Here is a 16453-nt window from a genome sequence, read left to right as displayed (position 1 = left end):
ACAATCGCCGCAGTGTTGAAGATGTACAGGCAAGTCCGTACGACCACTTGTAATGTTCGACGGCAGAGATCTGACTCGCCCATAGCAGCGCATCCTCGACCTCATGCAATCACAGAGCGCACAAAGCGCTCCCCAAGACAACCGCCTCAGTGTTGAAGAAGTAAAGGCGCAGATCATGGGTACGGACAGCCACCACCACATCTCATCCCTCTAAGACATGCCTGACCTTCATTCCAGCCAACTGCACCACTCTATGGACCATCCTCCGAGCCCAGAAGAACCAACCGAGTTACAACGAATACGGACGGGAAAGCGAGCCAAGATACCATCTCCGGGGATCTCCCAAGCCACCGAAACTCAACCTCATCACCACAAAGCGGGACATCAAGACCGTCAAGACCGTCACGGCCGATGTAGTGTACGAGACGCAGCCCCCTCGTCATGCGGTCATGTTGCGCGGTCCTGATGCGTGGACCCAGCGCGAGGCCTATGAAAGGCTGCTTGCTATGACGGAGGAGATTATTGCACGGAAGTGGAATGCCTTCATTGATTTGGGAGAGCTGACTTTTGTGGGGGGGTTCGGGAATGGGTATTATGTTGCTAAGCATTAATAGGTTGGGCGAGATGGTGGTTTTGTTGAAGGCTGCGCTACACAGTTAGGAGCATGCTATGCTGATGCCAAACGAACAGGAAATGACCGAGGGCATCTCTGCCATAGGTCTACACTAGACTCGACTTCAACGATGAACACCAAGCGAACGGGCATCTCCTTCACATTCTTTTTGCCTTTGTACAGCGTGGATGGCTTCTTTTCTCCGCGCACGGAAACAAGAGTCTTCTCTGTCGTACTGGCACATACTAACAGCAGCGCAGCAATCACTATGAGTACCTATGTCGGTCTCAGAACCGCGGATGACCCCTGGGTCTTCCAACTCAACTCCAAAAGCTTCAGCGGCAAAATGAACCAACCCAGCTTGCTCAACGCACCAAATCAGAACCGCCTAAGCCTCTCGGAGGTTAAGGAACAAATCATAGGTAAGCACATAATATCCTCCAAGTCTTGACCACACTGACATGTCTCTACCAGCTAACACACACTGCCTCTGGCCAATCTTAACCCCAGCCCAGGCTCTGCTCAACCCGCCAAATCTCCGTCCACCGTTCACCTTGATCACTGTCGCGTCTCGCGATACCGTCATATCGGCTCATGTCATCTACGAGACCGATACACGACAGGTCCTCTGGATCCAGGGTGGGGCAGCATCAACCCAGCGCGAAGCGTATGACAAGCTGCTGGCTTTGACTAGCAAGATCTTGTATGCGAAGCAGGAGGGAATTCGGGCCCCGCTTGGTACGGAACCGGCGGGAAACGATGTGGATGGGTGGTGTTGGGTGCGTAAGGGGCCGGGAGGTGGAGGGGGGGGGTGTAGAGGTAGTTTGGGCGGTGGGGAGAGAAAGGGAGTCTTGGGAGGATGAAAGGGAAAGAAAGGAATGCGTCAGTGTTATGCTATCTTCGTGAAGAGCGGGTAACGGGAGGTCTTCGAGATTGCTCCTGCCCTGGATACGGAACAGGAGTCAGAATATGGACGCAACCGTTGGCAGCGGCTACATGCAGAAACCGGCTTGCAATGTCTCTGCTGAAGTGTCTTAGGTTCCACAATTTCTGCATAAGTGATTTGTCTTGCCTCGAGGACTGATTCACGCATCTGAACAATGCTAGCGGGGTAGCAAACATTCTGGGCGCCTACATATTCATCTGCTCATCCCAGTAGACAACTCCGATACCCACAAGAGTCGAAAACAGGCTTCTTGGCCGCAAGACATGGATAAATACGGCAACCCCCATCCAAACACGTTCCCCACGAACAATAACAACAGCGCTAACCGCCTCAGTATCTCGGAGATCAAGGAGCAGATTCTCGGTAAGTATAACCCAATCTTCTATACCGATGTTCTTTCGACCATACTAACATGTCTCAAACAGCCAACGCTTCCTTCCTGTGGCCTGTCTTCCACGAAGTCAGCTCCGACTACCCTATTCGTACGCCACCCTTCAAAATCATCACTTCGGCGACAGCTTCCTCCGTGGGTGCCGAAATTCTGTATGAGCAGGACTTCAAGCAGTGCAGTTTCATATGGGCCAGTCCGGCTGCCAATCATCGCCATGCTTACGAGAAGCTGCTCGCCTTGACGGATCGGCTGGTGCAGAAGAATCGAAAACATTTCGCTGAATCGTCGGGATTCTTGTCAGGATTGAGGAACTGGGAGGCGGGCCCGATGGGTGGATATAGATCAAATCAGAGGTAGATGACTGGGGGACTTGATTACGAAGGAAGGGGCCAAGTATTGGTGGGTATGGTGACCAAATAGGGAGACTGGAGTGCTGTCTCCTGATTAACACGCTTCGAACACATGGGGAAGTTCTGGAGACAATTTCTCCAGTCTTAATGTGCGTCACAATCCTTTTTGTTCGTAGCGGAGAAGACCAGCGCTTTCTGATAACGGATAGCTTCCAAGCCCACGAGACACTTTCTTTGATATGACCTCTCAACAACGCCAACCGGAGGCCACGAGCCGCCGCCAGTTGCGAACACTTTCAGCAGTACCACCTACACAGTCTCGACCGGTCACGATTCCTTGGCAGCCAGGTAGATGATGACGGTGCAGATCGTGGGTGAACTTGAGTACTAATATGACCACCTCCAGCTCGACCGGCTCCTGCAGGAGACAAAACTGGGACGTGCTCGTGTGTACGGGAACCAGCTGCTACTGCATAGTTCAGTTTGCTACCAGCTGCTCTACGCTTTAGACTTGCTTCTTCCTGCAGCTGCTTGGCCGTGCTCTCGCATTCATCTCTCGACCCAGCATACAGATGGAGCAGGTACTAAAGTGGCTGTCCAGCTCGCAGAATACTACCAGCAACAGCTTCCAGTACCAACATGGCAGCCATCCCACATAGCCCAGACCGCTTGAGTGTCCCCGAGCTCAAGGAGCAGATCCTGAGTAAGAACACATCCATCCACCTGGGGCTATTTCCCAGCATTTACCAATGTTCTCTCCACAACCAACAGCACCATTCTCTACCCCATCCTCCACGACGGACGCAACGGCCAACCTCCAGCAGCCAATACTCTTCGCCCACCCCTCAGTGTCGTCACCGTCGCCTCCGGCGGGCATATCTGGGTGAATGTCGTGTACGAGCTCTGGTCACGTCAACACGTCCTATTTAGTGGTCCAGAGGCTACCTCGCATCGTGGAGCTTATGAGACACTGCTTCCGTTTACGGATGGGATAATACACGCCAAGGGACAAGGCAACAACCCGTACTTTACGGTTGAATCGGGGTTGACCCCGTGGCGCACTCCTTCGGGTGGGGTCTACAGCTCGATCGAGCAGTAGGGGGGTTGATCGATATGGCGAATTGGCCTTGATGATCTGAGTAGTACGAATGCATGAATCACCGTGACTTCGATTGTCTCTATGATCAACCATGGCTGTCAAATTCTCTGCTGATATCCGTTCGATATTGACTCAAGTCATTGGAGCGCTCATCGACCCTCTAGCTCTCCGAAATGTGTCGCCACGAGCTGGGCGTTCCAGAGTCGAAGAATGTCTTTCAGCAGCAAGCTATCATAAGATGCCACACGCGAGATCGACCTTACTGACCGCCGGAGCGTCTGGGAGAGCAAGGTCTATATCTTCGAGAAGTCCAGACAAAGAGCTTCGATCACATGCAGAAGCGCATAAAGGCTTGGCACAGCTCCTCGCAATCTGGGTCGCCCGGACATCACCCCTCACAGCAGCCTGTGCGCTCAAAGCATGCAGGGAAACAATCATACAAGAATGGTTCAGCATGATTTGGAATCTCCTTGTTGCACAGACCTTCGCTTTCTGACCTTCTGCATGGTTCATGACACTGCGCCTGACGGTCGGATTTATACCCCGTGTACGACAAGTTCCTGTAGCGACTTCATATACTTCGAGCCATAGTCGGCCGTACGCAGGCATCACATCAGATCTCAGCCAGCGATCTTAATGCATGCATCACCACAACGAGCGTTCACTACGAAAGGACGCCGTGTCACCGCTAGGTGAGCAAACATCTTAAGACTCCCTATAACCCGCAATCCTACACGCGGCTATGCTCTCGCCTAGTCAAACCGACATGCTCCTGGAGTACAAGATGAGGAACCCCACGACCCAAAGCGTCGGCACCCTTGACCAAGATCGCAAAGTCCCCGACAAAGACCGCAACACGCCCAACGAAGAATTCAACGCACCTGGCAAAGACTTCAATGCAGTCAGCAACGACGGCATGACCACTCTCGAGATCAAACATCAGATCCTAGGCGAGCATTCCTATAGACTACATTCTCCCGCTGGCGAAACCAACAGTATCCCCCCTGTGGCCAATGCCACAAGCCTGTGGCCCATGCTCCAGGGAATCCATCTCGACAACAACAAACCACGACCGACCCTCGACGTAGTCACACTCAACAAAGGACTCCGAGTTCATTGCCGCCGTCTGTTATGAGAAGAACTCGACCCAGTACGCCATGCTCATTGGCGCCATAGTACCATCTCGTTGTCAAGCATACGAAAAGCTTCTGGAACTTTCAGAGCTGATCTTGTGGAACAGAGTACACGAGAGCGGAATGTCAAGCTGGCAATTGCATCGGGGAGGTGGCCACAGCACATTCGTTGTGACGCCGAACGGAGATTAGGAGAACACTTTTGATCATCTGCGATGAATAATATGCATACATTACTCTACACGGCCTGTTATCAAAGCGCAATACTCATGCACCCTGATCATCGTGTCTTCCCCTCGGCATCGCCATTACATCCTCCTGGCTCGGTCTTCAAGTCTCCCAGGTCTCGTTCGGTATCGCAGTATTCAGGTATGTCGCAGAAGTGGCGCTCAGGTCATGATGATGGTGGAGTGATTGGCGGATCTCAAGGAAGGCTCATGAAAACCTCTTTCATCTTCTCATAGGTCGGAGTTCCCAGGCCTGTGTGAAGTGTCAGCACGCTATCAAGAGTTTTCACGGATCTGATTCTTCCAATCACTTACCAGTGACAGGATCCTAACCCTCCGTGGCTGGAAAGCCATTGGTGCCACAGCCGGGATTGGAGCCCTCAGTAATGTCGTTGAACATTTCAGGATGCTTGTAAATAACGGGATTGACAAAGCCGACGGCGGTCTTGTTGGCCCGTAGTCTTTCCTCGTTGATCAAGTTGAGAAGCGAAGCAAAGATAGGTGCAGAAGCTGAGGTGCCCTCTGCCGGCACGAGTTTGCCCAACAAGATTGTCGCAATGTTGAAGCCGACCGCGGAAACATCTGGATAGCCTCGGCCAGTGCGGTTGTAGGTGTCTTTCCAATAAGCGGGAGCGTGGTTCTGGAGGTAAGGGTCGACCGCTGTTTTTTGGTACTCGGGTTGGTGAAAAACGTTGGAAAAGCCTCCACCAGACTGGAAACCAGTAATAGCTCTCTCACCATCGTCCAGGGAATCTCCTTTGAGCGTCGTTGCACCGACAGTGGTGGCCCAAGGGCAGTTGGCCGGAAAAGAGGGGGCGAACACATTGCCGTATATGGAAGGCGTTCCATCCGCTGAGAGGCAGAAGCCAGGATCAGCTGCAACTCCAGAATCTCCCGACGAGAAAACAACGCTTGTTCCTTGGAGTGCGAGCTTCATCCATTCGCTGCATTGTCGCTTCTGATACTTGGGCAGAAGATAAGCTTCCATCTCTCCGTAGCTAATGCTGATGACATTCGTCTTCGGTACCCCTCCACAGTGAGCACCTCCAGTGTCGCTCTGTTCTGTCGGGTCGCCATCGCAGACTTCGTGGGTGCATGGTGGGATATAGCTCTTGTCGCTGAGACGAAGTCAGTCAACGAGTGTGAAAATTTGCGTCCACGATCGAAGGTCGCCCAGTCATGCTACTGCTGCTGCGCAGTCGCAAGATGGATTTCACTCACCAGTACTGTTCGTCCAACGAAGTCAATACGCGGTTGAATGGCCCGTCGCCGTACCAGTCGAGAAAGTTTGGTCCGCCAACCTGGAGCTGTCTGATAATTTGAGGATAAATCATGAAATATGCGATCTGAAGTCCAAGTTACTCTCATTGACATCGCGTGGATCATCAACAGTACGGTTCAGTCTCTCAGCGCCAGCGATTCCAACAAACTCGGGTATCGTATTGGAACGAATCTTTGGCGAGGTCCAATCCTCGAAGAAGATTTTCAGATCCGGCAGGTAGACATCATCTGGGCGGCGTTAGCACAGAACGTATAATGGCCACACTTATCTTGCTGACCGTTGGATTCGAACAGGCCAAGCTGGTTCATCTCGTCACTGTGATTGGCTGAACCGAAGTTGTACAGTGCTCGAAGGCAGTCGATGGTGATCAACTTGTGGCAGTTTTCCAAACCAGTAAGGCCCTGTGCCCACGGCGGAAGATCCGGTATTTCGAGCGAGTTTGTTAGCGCGGTGTTCTTTTGGTCATGAACCGGTACCAACTCTGATCGATCTGAGCTGTGCGAGTCATGAATGCCCGTGTCCAGAAGATCTGCGTCTCTGCCGCTCACCGAAGGTCGTCGTGGTCCATCAAGCTGTGTAGTCGGCATGACAAAATCAATATGCTCCCTTAAGTCCCTCGGCAAGCTGTATCCATCGCAAGCAACACGCTTGACATCTCCCTCAACATGCTTGAAGACATGATACTCCGCCTTCAGCAGATTCTCCACCTCAGCAACCGTAGCATTGACCTTGATCCAGCCATTGATCTGCCGCGTGCGGTTCGGGACAATACCATGCTCTTCCAGCCAGTGCATAGCAGCATCAACAGACTCCTTGGCGGGTGCAAACGTCTCCGCAACTTGTTGAGCAGTCCAATGTCTACCTACATCCCACCCAAAGTCAGCTCAGCTCCGCTCCCACATCAAGAACCACGGGACACGACCATACCATAATTCGGCGAATCCGGATCCGCAACATCCCAAACATACTTCTCCGCATTCTCCAAATTCCTCTGCTTCAGCCCAATCCGCAACGGCAGAACCAAACCCCCCTGCACCCTCCCACCCTTACTCCAATCCATACCCCCACCAACCCGCTCCTCATGCAGCACCAAATCGTTGTAGATTCTGCTTTCCGAAGCGGCAAAGGCGGCGACAAGCCATGGACTTGACAGTATTGCCCAGATCATCGCTCGCACCCCAAAGGGCTGAGGCAATGACGACATCGAGGCCGAGGACTAGCAAGAGGATGGCGAAGAGGAGGATGATGGGTTGTTTTCGGCCGTTACCTTTGAAGAAGGGGCGGAGGAAGGATAGCATGCGTGGTGGGTGGTGCTTTGGTGGTGATGCTGATGATGATGATGATGGGGTGTTTGGGTGGGTGTGCTTTGACGGTGATGGTGATGGTTGATGTTGATGGTTGATGGTGATGTCGATGTCGATGTTGTGTTGATGTTGAGGTGAAGAAAGCGAGGAGGAAGTCAGCGAGCGATGCTGATTGACCAGGCAAGCGCTCAATCCGACCGTTGTACCTTCGCTACCATCGTGGTCCGTCGCTTCCTTCCATCGTTTTCGCGGCAGGTGGCTTCTTGTAGGTGTCGTTGGGGTAAGGACAGCCGAGCCAGCAAGTGAAGTGCAACCATCGGCAAGACCCCTGTGTACCATCAACGCAAAAGATAGTGAAGTGAGGATGAAACAAGTATCAATATAGGAAGCTCGACATCCAATACATCACTAGCTGCCCTCACCCAATCGCACTTCCAAGCCTCGCGACACACACCATCTGTCCTACCCACCCTCAAATCAAATTCATCGAAATCTGCCGTTCCAACTGCGCATACCGGTGCCCGCCGGGCATCATCCTAACAAACCCGTTAACAAACAAAATCGCGCCATTGATCATTCCAAGTGACTGTGAAGCAAGGCCGTGGTATCATAAAAACTGCTTCCCTCCCCCAGCAAAAAGGAGATCACTCTTACAACTCCTTCTTCAAAAAATGCTCCGGACTATGCGTCGTCTCATAATCCACATGGACATACGCCCTCTCCACATCCGGCAAACTCTCCAACTTCGTCTGCAGCTCCTCAGCCACATCATGTGTCTCTTCCAGACTAAGTTGCCGATCCATCACAATGTCGACTTCGATAATGAGACGCGGGCCAGAATGCCATGCGCGCACGGTGTCGAGCTGGGTTACGCGAGGGTCGTGCGTCATGGAGATGTAGGTGACGTGTTGAAGGAAGGCTGTGTCGGCGGTGACGCCGATGAGGAGTTGGAATTCTTGGTAGGCGGTGCGGAGCCAGAGGACGGAGATGAGGACGGAGAGGACGATGGCGCCCAGGGGGTCGATCCACCAGCTGGGGAGGTTAGTGGCGGGGATTGTGATGGGAAAGGGGTGACTTACGCGATCTGGGCACCTAGGACGCTCGTCATTAGACCGAAGCCGTTGATGAAGAGGTCATTGCGGTGGTCTTCCCAGAGGATGCGGATCTGGCTGTACTTGTTGCGCAACGCCCAGCAGTACAAGAACAGGCCGAGCTTGGTGGCGAAAGCAATGCCCACTGCGATGACTGACGGGATGTGGAACTTGGATTCGCCCGACTTCTCCGCGAGCTGCTTGATGGACTCGACGATAAGGATCCACGACACTGTAGTCATCAGGAAGCAGAAAGTAATGTTGCCGGCAGTCTCCAGTCGTGCCTTGCCAGAAGGAAAGCGCCTCGCGTCGACTTTGTTGACGGCGCGGTTGCAGAGGATGAGGGTGAGGTTGCTAAAGAAGTATGAGCAAATCTGTGACGAACGCCAGTCAGTCAAGTTTTACCAACCTGAGCGGGTCAAAGATGGAATCTGCCATGGTGGTGAAAAGCGACAGACTGCCTGAAGACACAGCTCCGTAGACGTGCAGAATGGCCAGGATGATGTTCGCAACGAAGCTGCCATGCACCGCAATCTGGAACTGCAGCGCATCAGCACCCTGCTCCTCCTTTGCCTCGCGAACATGGTCGTCCACCGGCTTCAGCAAGCGCTCGATGTTCTCGTTCTGGTTTTCGTAGAACTTGACAATCGTGTGCGTCTTGTATTTGTCCTTGCTACGGCCAACAGGAGTGCAACCAGACGTGCGCTTCGCTCTGACGTTAGCTTTGGTGCGCTCCTTCGCTTGATCCAGATCCTTTAAGCCGTCGCGAAGCTTGTAGGGGTCCTGCTCAGCATCGTATCCTGGGAGACTGCCCTGTCGCTCCACATCGTCGCGGTCGCTGTCGCCACTGTTCCTATGGTAGGCAGGTCGCGGGACGGGGCCTTGCTCAACGCGCGGGCCGCCCTTAGAGACGGCAGAGCTATTGCCAGGTCGGTGCGAGTGCTGGACGTTCTCGGTGCTGGTGACTGGCGAGGTGTGCGATGAGCGCTCTGGGTGGACGTGGAAGGGGTGCGGTCGCAAGGAGATGGAGTTGTGCAAGTTGGGGTCGCGGTTTGCCATGTTCAATCAATGTTGAGCAATGCTGTCGTTGAGGGACGCTGGATGTTTCGAGTGCCGCCAATTGGAGAGGTCGGATCTGATCAGTAGAACTATCCGACGGATGTTTGCTACCAGAGCAAGAACACTGCCCTGTTGCGATATGGCAGTAACTCCCTCCTACCCGTGCCCTCGCTCTCGGCCAGTGGAAGTGGAAGGAGCACACGCAGGTTCAAGGTACGACAGCATGCTCGCGTCCGCGATCGGGGCGCGCACCCACGAGCCAAGGGCGCCGCTCAACCTTGACCGTCGACACCATCTCCGACGCAGACATTCTTCCTCCTGCCCATCAGCAGTCAGACAGAGCGGAGGAGCGCTGACATTCACTTACCATGTTGTCAGATGGAACCAGAGGAGCCACCAAGGTCAGGAAACATCCACGACACGCGTCCCTCGTGCATGGCGTCCGCGTCCAATCATAGCCTCGGTCAGCTCCGACTTCTCTTCGTCTCCGTGAGAGCGACACGCCTCACCCTGCTACAACATGATCACTGGGGCTTTGTACCGACTTGACAGCTGCGAGAACATACCAATAAGACGCTGCGAAACCTTGCCATGGCAGCATGTGCTGTCCAGGACAAGAAGTGCTTGTGTCTCGCCGAACCCCTGTCGCTAGTTCCATCTCCCATTGCTCCTCGTCCCTCCACCCCCACAACCCCCTCACAGCACCCTCCTTCTACACCCCCACCACCTCCACAACCCCCTAGACCTTCCCCACCCTCGACATAACCCCCCTCGACTCCCTCTCCGCCCCTCACCGCCGCCTCCTCCGCGACGTGCGCTTCTGCTACGGCGACAGCGACGGCGCATTCTGGACAATCTACCACGCTCGCACCGCCTTAACGTCCCTAAAAATGGCGCTGGAAAGGAGTGGAGCGGCGGCGGATTTGACGGACATGCAGTTGTTCGTGCCGGTGTGTGAGTTTGGTGTGCATGCGTGGAAGGAGTCACGGGGGAGGGAGGATGCGAGTTGGGGGAGTATGGAGGAGGTTAGCGCGTTTGCGAGCGCGGGCTTGTGGGGTGGGATTGTTGGGAATGTTGGGAAGGGTAGTGGTTGTGGGGTGGGGAAGGAGGGGGATGGGACGCTGTGAATAGTGGTGGGACATACATGATGTATGGAATCCGGGAGCTTCGTCATGTGAACTCGTCCGCGAGCAGGGTATACGCAAACGCACTGTCAATATCTACAACCCATCACCACTACCTCAACTCCCGCTCACACCTTTCCCCCTACCTCCCTCCCTCCCTCCCTCCCTCTCCCTCCCCATGCCCTTCCTTCAAAACCCCTCCTCCTCCATCCTATAAATCCTCCACCCCGCCCCAGCCAGAACCCTCGGCACACACTCCACCATGACCGTATCAACATCCCTCCACTCCTGCGTCAAATCCCTCCACGGCACCAAAAACGGCGTAGTCCTCTTCCCACTACTCCTGGGCCCCATCCTCCACTGCCGCTGCAACCTCTCCGCATTAAACCTCTCATGCTCCATCTCACTCAACATCAACAACTCCCCCTCTCCAAAAGCCGGCACATGGACTAGCGGCGAAGCCCTCTCCTGGTCCAGCATGAAACAGTTCACCGCGCGGAGTTTCCGGGGGATATCGTCTGCTTGCGCGCGGGTTGATTCCTTCAGTTCCGGGGCGAGGTCGTCCCAGTCGTACATACTCGGGTCTGACTCGAGGGCGGCGATGTCGGAGTCGGATTTCGCCATGTGGCGGCGTTGCTTCTTGTACGTTTCGAATAAGCCTTGCGCGAGGCGTTCCCGTAGCGCGGCGGGGAGTTTGGGGGAGCGGAGGAAGGACATGAAGATGCGGCCGTCGACGTGGAGCTGGATTTGTTCTTCGGGTGGGAGGGCTGAGACGTCGAATTTTGTGCGGCCGGAGAGGCGGGATGTGCCTAGGATTTTGTCGAGGGAGCGGAGACCGTGTTTGTATGAGGGGACGAGGAGGAGGGCGTAGAGGACTGCTTCGTCGACTTTGATGATGCCGTTGCGTTGTTCGAGGTGTGGGAACTTTTGAAGGAGCATTTGCCGGACCATGACAGCGCGGCGGATGCTGAACATTCTGTCATGCTGCGACTGTTGGTTCGGGCCTGCAATTCGAACGAGGCCGTGGAGATTGTCCAGAAGTAGGGAGTCGTCGATGGTCTGGCGGCGCTCTTTGAAGTCGGAAGCCGTGGGCGTGGGTGTGCCTTCAAAGGTGGGTGCTTCTTGATTCACGAGGAAGAAGAGTAGAGGATGGCCCAAGCTGCGGACATGGCCTCGATCTGTGAAGAGGCCGTCTCGCATCATTACTAGGAAGTTGTTGAGGAGTTCGTTCCTGGGATCGAGGATTGCTTCGAAATTCTCAAAGCACACTACTGCTAGCAGGCCAGCTGCCATGCGATCTCGGATAGTGTGGCACAGCGCAACCAGATCCTCCGATCGTAGTAGTCGTGCATTGAATGTGAGTCGCTTCACGTTTGCTTTGGTGGCAAAATGTTCCACCAGATTCGCTGCAACATACTTCTTTCCTGAGCCTGGCGGTCCCATGATGCCAATAGAGGTGGGTTGCGACGTTTGAGATCTGATCCGCTCTTCAACGGCGTCCACGATCGCTCGTAGACTTTCTTGCTCGTTCCTTTCTATACTGAGCATCTCGCCAAATTGCTGGAGTGGGCACCTTGTGAGCACTTTCCGTGGTCCGTGGGTCACGATCTGCCGCGCGACTTCAGCAGGGTCTCCTGTGACTGCGTCGAAAATGTTCCAGCTGTCCCCTGAGCTGATGCGCCCAGATGGGATGCTGGCGACTGAGAATCGCTTCTCGGGGCTCAGACCTTGGATTGTGGCATCGATAGGATAGTCAGGCGCTTGATCGACTGGATTCGTGACGAAGCCATTCTGCTCCATATCCCGTGCTGCAGCAATTCCCAGCCGGATGCCCTTCTCACAGTTTGGTGGTGAAGAGCCGGCAAATCCAAGTGCGAAGCCTGCAGTGAACGCCGAAGCAAGCCCTACCTAGATAATCGTAAGTATCAACTCATTACATTCAGGAATCGATACACACCATTGGAGCCCCTTGCTCATGCAACATATTCTTCTCCACTTGCCGTGGGTGAAAGTAGAGCTTGGGATCCGTAGCGTCTCGTCCACGGTGATGAATGATACCCTCGTTCCCAAATCGAACGATGAGGTTAGGACAAGTCACCAATGTGTCAAGTCGGCCGTTTGATCCCAGGTTGCGAACGAAATCTTCAGTAGTTTGCTCCCAGGACAAGGATCGGCTCAGAGATATGCCCTCTGCACGGAGATCGTCCGCATCAATGATCACAGCCAGATGATCAGGATCAGGTATTCCGTCTCTGGTCCGAGGTCCGTCTCTGATGATATTCCAAAGGCGTCCTGTGGCAAGCGGCCGGGTCATATGATGGATAATATATCTTGGCCTCACACGCTGCAGGAAATCCAAAGCTGGTTCCACGTCATGAAAAGCCTCCCCAGAACCGGATATGATGACAGTACTAGCCTTCGCCTGCGCAACGTTGTCGATTTTTGGACAGTGCCAGGTGGGAGGCTTGCCGATCTGCCTCTTCTTCACTACGCGAAGTGAGGGCTCTGTTTCCAAGGAAGTGGCTGAATGCTCCAGGTCAATGACTGCCGAAGCGTTGTGTTTTAGGCAATTCGAAGCCGGCGCTTGCAGTGTTGGTCCCAAGACATCGAAGTCGAAAGAGGGTGCCGCAGCGGTGAGCAGCTGAGCCACCAGATCTGCTGCGCCTGTCCGGATAACCAGCTGAGATGCATCGTTGCCCTCTTCGAGGAGCGTCCCTGCGGTGCCATTCATGCCATTCTGGTCCCCCATCGGATAGACTATGTATTCGTAAGAGACAGCACCTGCCACCAGCAGAACGTGAGACCCGCGAGCATTCATCTAGAAGATCTGCTCGCCAAGCAAACAGAACGCGGTCTTCTGTGATGTTGCATATTATCGAGGGCGAGAGCGACCGCAGACTACGCAAGCAGAGAAAGTCGAGATCCGGGGCTTAGACAGTCGCATCAGATCTCACGGCGCCAACGGCCTGGACACCACTGCATGGAGGCGAAAGGAGGTGCTTGGAGAACAAATCTGAGAGGGTGCACAGCCACTGGTGTCTGCAACAAGTCAAGCGCCGAGGGTGGTGGGTGGATCTTCGGCTGTCGGCGAATGGGAGGGCCTGACTCGCTGGACGGCCGACGAACGGTCTGGTGTCGGTGAGCTCGAAGCACTTCTCTTTCCTCTGGCCAGAGCGATGTGAGGTTTCAGTGAAGATGTCTTGTGCGACCCTCACATATGAAAGCACGCTCGTTTGAGCCGTAGACGACCGCGATTGAACGTTTCCGCAGCAAAGTGCACGTGAGCATTAGTCGATTGGCCAAGGCCGTGCATGCATGATGCGTTAGCAGTGAGCAGAGCTATCCACCGCTCCTACGATCTCACTTTGACTTCATGAAGTGAAGTAGGAGTGAGGCGCAGAGCTGGAATTTGGTCGAGAAGTGGTGCAGTGACACGCTTGGAGCCGCGGAAAGTTGACGCGCAGAGTCGCACTGAGCCACATGCGAGATACCGATTGTGTAGCATTCCGAGCCGATGGAGCTGCAGAAGTTCGAGATTAGCGATTCGAGGCTTGAGGTGCGAAATGCACTATGCTGAGCGTCGATGTTGGCATTGTGAAGTGTGCTAATGAGATGTGCAGCACAATAATTGGCAGTTCCCAAAGACGCTCAAAACCAGGCCATTGCGAAGTCTAGAAGAAGAAGATTTCCTTGTTAACCACAAAGTAAGCTCCTCCAATCGTTTCGTGTTGCCGAAGGGTGTACTGATGAGTGCTTGTAGATCGACAGAAGCTACGATGACAGCACAGTCCGATTCAAGCTGCTGTAAGTCCTGGCAATGATTGCTTGGAATTGCTTGTCGTAATCAGATGCAGGGTCGGCAATGCCGTCAGCGCAAACTTGAAGGACACCGACAACCTAGCCATTGACTCAGAAGTGTTAACCATCGTCAAACAACAAGGATGGGTATCTGACGAGTACCTCCACCTCTGGCGACGGGATAACGGAGGCTCCGCTGCTTTGACATCTCATGGAATCCTCAGTATGTCGTGAAGTTGTACTCAGTCAAGTGGTGTTGTATTGACATACCTTAGCGTTCATATTGCAGACGCCGAGAGATGGTCGGTCGTTTTGCTCACTGTCCCTGGTGAACCGTGAGAGGCACTACTGTGGCGGGCTGTACATGACGGACGAGAACTTCAGTCTGAATGCACTCTTGTCGTCCAAGGAGTACATCAACAAGCATCCAAAAGTGCCAAGGGACTTCGCCGTTCTTCCCTTCCATATCCTGCAGCATCATGTCGATGAGACTTTGTCGCAAGTGCAGGACCTATCCCGCCAGATCACTGCCACTGAACGAAGGATCGCAGATGGTCGCATATCGCTCGAAGATAATGGCGACTATAAGCTGCTGAACAGACTCAATTTGGAGCATGTGAGGCTGCAGCGGAGGTCCAACTTTGAGATTGAGCTCGCATCGAACTTGATCAAGTATCTCGACATATACCACAAGATGTGGACGGCTCTGTGGGAAGGCGGCACCGGCTACATCGAGGACATGCGGGAGAAAGTCGAGCAGCAGACGCGGTATTCCGAGCAAGTTCAGCGAGACCTGGAGATGATGCCGCGACGTATCGACAATCAATCGAAGGCGGTGAGTTGTCGATGAGAGTTCAGGATCCGGCTGGTGGCTAACAGATTGATCAGCTTTTCAACATCATTGCTATGCGGGACAATAAGCTGAACATCGAGCTCGCGGCAAGCTCGAAACGTATCGCAGAAGAGAGCCGGCTGGACAACCTCCTCAGCGTGAAGCTCGCCAAAGCGACCGCGGATGTTGCCGAGCAAACGCGGCAGGATAGTGCTGCGATGAAGACGATAGCGGTGTTGACACTGACGTTCCTGCCTGGAACAGCTGTCGCGGTAAGTGTTTCGTCTGCCACTGTATGGTCTGATGCTGACATGCGCGTTAGTCTTTCTTTAGCATGAACGGCATGTTCAATTGGGAGCCCTCGCCGGGCCAATCGCTTGCTTCGCCCTACCTTTACGTCTTCTTCGTTGTGACAATACCTCTCACGATCATTGTATACGTTGCGTGGTGGTATTGGTTCCGGAGGGCGCAGAAAGAGTTCCAGAAGAATTACGAGACCTCGGACTTCGCTGCAGTGGTGAGTTGTCTCCTGTTTCTCGTGGCGAACCTGTGCTGACGCTTCATGCTATTAGGAGCAGGATCTGTTGAAGCGAATGCGGACGGCGACAAATAGCTGGCAGACGACTGGCAGGCACCCGAAGGAATGACGATGTTGTAGCATCAAGTTTTCGGGAGGGTTGAGGCAAGAGTAGTTAGCTAAAACAACACTGGCGACGGCAGTCACGTCTGCACCTTCTATTCAGGGCGACTGCCTCTTCTAATTATCAACTTCGTTGCACATCATCCGAAAGCTGTGGCAAACACATTTGCCAAACAACATGAACAACACTCGGTTCCCTCGCTCGTGTCAGCCCGCTCCTCGGGGAAACCTGCAGGCCAGTGTATTCCGACAATGCGATTCGTCATGGTCGTGAAATTGTAGAATACACAACTTCTGTTCCTGCATACTCCTCGAGGATGGGCCATGGAAGCACATTCAATTGTTCTCTCGCCCACTGTGAGGCGGAACTCGTCCAGCACCTCAGTCATGCCCTTGTCGCAAACCAGGAGCGGATGTTTCAGGCGGCCGAGAACTGCTTCAACAGCATCCATCAATCGCCACGGCGCCTCCGGGCTGGAACTGCTGGAGCAACAATGCGCAATCGAAACACGAATAGAACAGTTGAGCGGCCGGGATGTGCTCGACGGCGTAAGGAGAAGCCTG

The 16453-nt window shown here is 54.0% G+C and overlaps 9 protein-coding genes across 9 annotated transcripts; 5 read left to right on the top strand and 4 right to left on the bottom strand.

The window, feature by feature from the left end:
* Window positions 1-21: 21 nt before the first annotated feature.
* CLAFUR5_03870 (uncharacterized protein) lies at window positions 22-611 on the top strand (the record flags this gene model as incomplete). Its single annotated transcript, XM_047903018.1, has 3 exons — window positions 22-33; window positions 86-179; window positions 238-611. 3 exons carry the CDS (start codon window positions 22-24, stop codon window positions 609-611), a joined length of 480 nt encoding a protein of 159 aa, XP_047757696.1.
* Window positions 612-881: 270 nt separating this feature from the next.
* Window positions 882-2307, top strand: CLAFUR5_03869 (uncharacterized protein; the record flags this gene model as incomplete). The annotated part of the gene is made up of 4 exons (XM_047903017.1): window positions 882-1035; window positions 1088-1351; window positions 1773-1922; window positions 1985-2307. The coding sequence occupies 4 exons, from the start codon at window positions 882-884 to the stop codon at window positions 2305-2307; spliced, it is 891 nt and encodes a 296-aa protein (XP_047758749.1).
* Window positions 2308-2939: 632 nt separating this feature from the next.
* Window positions 2940-3399, top strand: CLAFUR5_03868 (uncharacterized protein; the record flags this gene model as incomplete). The annotated part of the gene is made up of 2 exons (XM_047903016.1): window positions 2940-3003; window positions 3041-3399. 2 exons carry the CDS (start codon window positions 2940-2942, stop codon window positions 3397-3399), a joined length of 423 nt encoding a protein of 140 aa, XP_047758750.1.
* A 742-nt stretch (window positions 3400-4141) lies between these two features.
* Window positions 4142-4534, top strand: CLAFUR5_03867 (uncharacterized protein; the record flags this gene model as incomplete). The annotated part of the gene is made up of 1 exon (XM_047903015.1): window positions 4142-4534. The coding sequence occupies one exon, from the start codon at window positions 4142-4144 to the stop codon at window positions 4532-4534; it is 393 nt and encodes a 130-aa protein (XP_047758743.1).
* Window positions 4535-4956: 422 nt separating this feature from the next.
* On the bottom strand, window positions 4957-6093 carry CLAFUR5_03866 (Tripeptidyl-peptidase sed1; the record flags this gene model as incomplete). Its single annotated transcript, XM_047903014.1, has 3 exons — window positions 4957-5012; window positions 5093-5877; window positions 5981-6093. The coding sequence occupies 3 exons, from the start codon at window positions 6091-6093 to the stop codon at window positions 4957-4959; spliced, it is 954 nt and encodes a 317-aa protein (XP_047757525.1).
* Window positions 6094-6244: 151 nt separating this feature from the next.
* On the bottom strand, window positions 6245-7245 carry CLAFUR5_03865 (Tripeptidyl-peptidase sed1; the record flags this gene model as incomplete). Its single annotated transcript, XM_047903013.1, has 2 exons — window positions 6245-6903; window positions 6969-7245. 2 exons carry the CDS (start codon window positions 7243-7245, stop codon window positions 6245-6247), a joined length of 936 nt encoding a protein of 311 aa, XP_047758741.1.
* Window positions 7246-7995: 750 nt separating this feature from the next.
* On the bottom strand, window positions 7996-9495 carry CLAFUR5_03864 (Metal tolerance protein 3; the record flags this gene model as incomplete). Its single annotated transcript, XM_047903012.1, has 3 exons — window positions 7996-8377; window positions 8425-8790; window positions 8846-9495. 3 exons carry the CDS (start codon window positions 9493-9495, stop codon window positions 7996-7998), a joined length of 1398 nt encoding a protein of 465 aa, XP_047757522.1.
* A 1313-nt stretch (window positions 9496-10808) lies between these two features.
* CLAFUR5_03863 (uncharacterized protein) lies at window positions 10809-13437 on the bottom strand (the record flags this gene model as incomplete). Its single annotated transcript, XM_047903011.1, has 2 exons — window positions 10809-12527; window positions 12577-13437. 2 exons carry the CDS (start codon window positions 13435-13437, stop codon window positions 10809-10811), a joined length of 2580 nt encoding a protein of 859 aa, XP_047757536.1.
* Window positions 13438-14133: 696 nt separating this feature from the next.
* CLAFUR5_03862 (uncharacterized protein) lies at window positions 14134-15896 on the top strand (the record flags this gene model as incomplete). Its single annotated transcript, XM_047903010.1, has 8 exons — window positions 14134-14175; window positions 14240-14323; window positions 14380-14423; window positions 14474-14640; window positions 14693-15252; window positions 15306-15521; window positions 15572-15766; window positions 15822-15896. The coding sequence occupies 8 exons, from the start codon at window positions 14134-14136 to the stop codon at window positions 15894-15896; spliced, it is 1383 nt and encodes a 460-aa protein (XP_047757538.1).
* Between the last annotated feature and the right edge of the window lie 557 nt (window positions 15897-16453).

The sequence above is a fragment of the Fulvia fulva genome, chromosome 2, assembly GCF_020509005.1.
Source record: "Fulvia fulva chromosome 2, complete sequence".
Taxonomy (NCBI): Eukaryota; Fungi; Ascomycota; class Dothideomycetes; order Mycosphaerellales; family Mycosphaerellaceae; genus Fulvia; species Fulvia fulva.
Note: the sequence above shows the minus strand (reverse complement) of the source record. Positions and strands in the feature narration are given on the sequence as shown.